Here is a 2,333-nt window from a genome sequence, read left to right on the forward strand (position 1 = left end):
AGACTTCAGTAACCTAAATCCGGTCGACCAAATGCTGATGGAAAAACAAAAGGAACGTATCCGGAAGAGGTTGATCGAAGAAGACCAAGCCGAAGAATAAGAATAATGTTTTTTTTTAGTACTTTAATTTTTTTTTAGATATTAATGTGTTTTTTTAATTAATGTGTGTTTTTTTAAATAATTTATGAGTTTTTTTAATAATACGTTTTTTAAATACATTTATAAAACAATAAAAAAAAACCGCTCGCGCCCCCTCTCGCGCCCCTCCACACCATGCCCCGGGGCGCGAGCACCACTACCAACACCCATCTTATCAAGTTTCTCTCTCTGCCACACGTCACAATATTATTGGCTGGCGCCCCCACTCGCGCCCCCCACACCCCTCAGCCTTAGAATACTAATGCTAAAGTTCATTTCTAATCTAATTAAACAAATAGAATCAGTCATCATTAGCCAAATCCGACATCCCGACACGTGGCACAAATCCATTGCACAACACCACGACCACACCATACCAAAACCAGGTGGCCACACACGGTAACTTTACTTTTACTAGTGCACGAATCGTGAGCCGTTGATCATAAAACATACCACTCTATATCCCGAAAGCAAAGCAGATACCAAGACAGACAAAAAACCAGCAAATCCCAAGGCCAAGGCAATGTCTGATTGGATACAAAATGCATCATTATTATTATTAGCCGTACACGTGTCAACTCCTCTCAGCTGTCTGGCTAGCTCCGTCCCCGTTGATCCCGCCGACAGCAGCAGGTACGAGAACACCTGTCCGTTTATATTTCAATTATTGGATTAATCATTCATTGTTGCGGTGACGAAGTTTGAACTAAAACGTCAGGTGGCCACACTCATTATGTGTAAAATTTTTCACAAGCCAGGAGGCTTGGTTTAAAAATTTTGGTTAAAAACCGGGTAAATTTACACTAGGTATAATTTTTTTTGAATGAAAACAGGTAAATTTACACCAGGTACAAAAATTTTCGAATAAAAACGCATAAATTTACACGAGAAAAAAACCGTGGCTGGAGCCCAGAATACGAGCTTCGCCCTTGGTTGCGGAAAGTTTTGAATCAATCGAGAAGAGAATTTAGGCAAATTACGGAAAAATTTAAGAAGCAATTAAATTGTGTTTTGTTAATTGTTGAATGTTTTGAGGAGTTTTGGATGAATCAAGGAGAAAATTAGGGCAACATTTAACTAGAAATGAAGAAATGATCGTGTAGAATGTGTTGCAGATACAAAACATTCATTCCTGTTGAACGAATCTATAAATAATTTAAGTAATAATAAAAGAAAATCGAACCTGATCGTGTCCGAAATCGAACCAGACTTGAGAAAACTCGGGAAAAACAGTACAACCGCTATAGATTTCCCAAACCGAAGCTCCAATTTGGAACAACGAGTAGACGGTAACAATCGAGTTCGCAGCAAGTACGAAGCTGCACAGTTTTACTTACTTTCATATCATAATTTATGTTGAAGTTGTAATTGAAGTTGTTACGAAATAAATAAAAAGAGGGAAGTAATAATATACCGAAAGGCACCGAAGTGGTACCAACGCGGGGAGTCGGATAAGTCCGCGGCATTGGTGGTGAGCATGAAAACAGCTGCGGAGAGTGAGAAGCAGAAGGCGGATAGCCGAAAGATAAGGATCCAGTAATTGAAGCGGCGGAGGTTGGTTTGGGAGATGGTTGATTGGAAAAGAGGCGTGTCGTGCGGGTGCGTTTGGTGGATGCGTGGCCGAGGGGACGGGCTCTCGACACTGCCGTTTCGAACCATGGCTAAGGTTTATGGTTTGGTTAGTGTGAGTTGTTTCATGGGCGAAGTGAATGTGAATGTGAATGTGAATGTGAATGTGAATGTGAATGTGAATGTGAATGTGAATGTGTGTGTTGAAAGAGGTGGTGGGATGCCTTTTTTTGTTACTTTCGCTTTTGTGTCTCTTTTTCTAAATTCTGTTTTGAAATGTTTTGTGTTAAAGTGAGTTATTATGTTAAAAAATAGTATTTAATTCTTTAAACATATTGATATGGTCTGTTTCGGGTGTGAAAGATCAAATGGCTTACGTGGAAGGAAGGAATATCTTCAATGGTCATTTGATTATTGTTGAGATTATTTTTTATGCTAAAAAATGAAAAGTTAAAGCGTGTTTTTTAAGTGGATTTCGATAAAGCATTTGACTTCATTAATTTGGAAGTCATTACTTGGTGATATTTCGGATGTGATTTGGTGAGAATTGAGAAGTGGAGAAGGGGGATCATGGAGGCTTGTCTTCGGGGGAGAACATTTGTACCGGTCAACGAGAAATATTTTAA

At 39.1% G+C, this 2,333-nt stretch overlaps 1 protein-coding gene across 1 annotated transcript; it reads right to left on the bottom strand.

Annotated features, from left to right (window-relative positions):
• Positions 1 to 428: 428 nt before the first annotated feature.
• On the bottom strand, positions 429 to 1,850 carry LOC143580643 (CASP-like protein 4C1). Its single transcript, XM_077063613.1, has 3 exons — positions 1,553 to 1,850; positions 1,322 to 1,457; positions 429 to 783 (listed from the first exon to the last, which is right to left on the bottom strand). The coding sequence occupies exons 1-3, from the start codon at positions 1,795 to 1,797 to the stop codon at positions 553 to 555; spliced, it is 612 nt and encodes a 203-aa protein (XP_076919728.1). The 5' UTR covers positions 1,798 to 1,850; the 3' UTR covers positions 429 to 552.
• Between the last annotated feature and the right edge of the window lie 483 nt (positions 1,851 to 2,333).

This window comes from Bidens hawaiensis, unplaced genomic scaffold, assembly GCF_021521415.1.
Source record: "Bidens hawaiensis isolate Kalapana, Puna unplaced genomic scaffold, B.hawaiensis_p1.1 tig00030542_1, whole genome shotgun sequence".
In the NCBI taxonomy this organism is placed as follows: Eukaryota; Viridiplantae; Streptophyta; class Magnoliopsida; order Asterales; family Asteraceae; genus Bidens; species Bidens hawaiensis.

Bases quoted from the DNA above. Each gene is read 5' to 3' on its own strand.
- LOC143580643 (XM_077063613.1), bottom strand. From the start codon at position 1,797: ATGGTTCGAAACGGCAGTGTCGAGAGCCCGTCCCCTCGGCCACGCATC. The intron at 1,458-1,552 runs GTATATTATTAC...AAAACTGTGCAG, and splicing joins TACCACTTCGGTGCCTTTCG to CTTCGTACTTGCTGCGAACT. The intron at 784-1,321 runs GTTCGATTTTCT...ATAAACGGACAG, and splicing joins TCGATTTCGGACACGATCAG to GTGTTCTCGTACCTGCTGCT.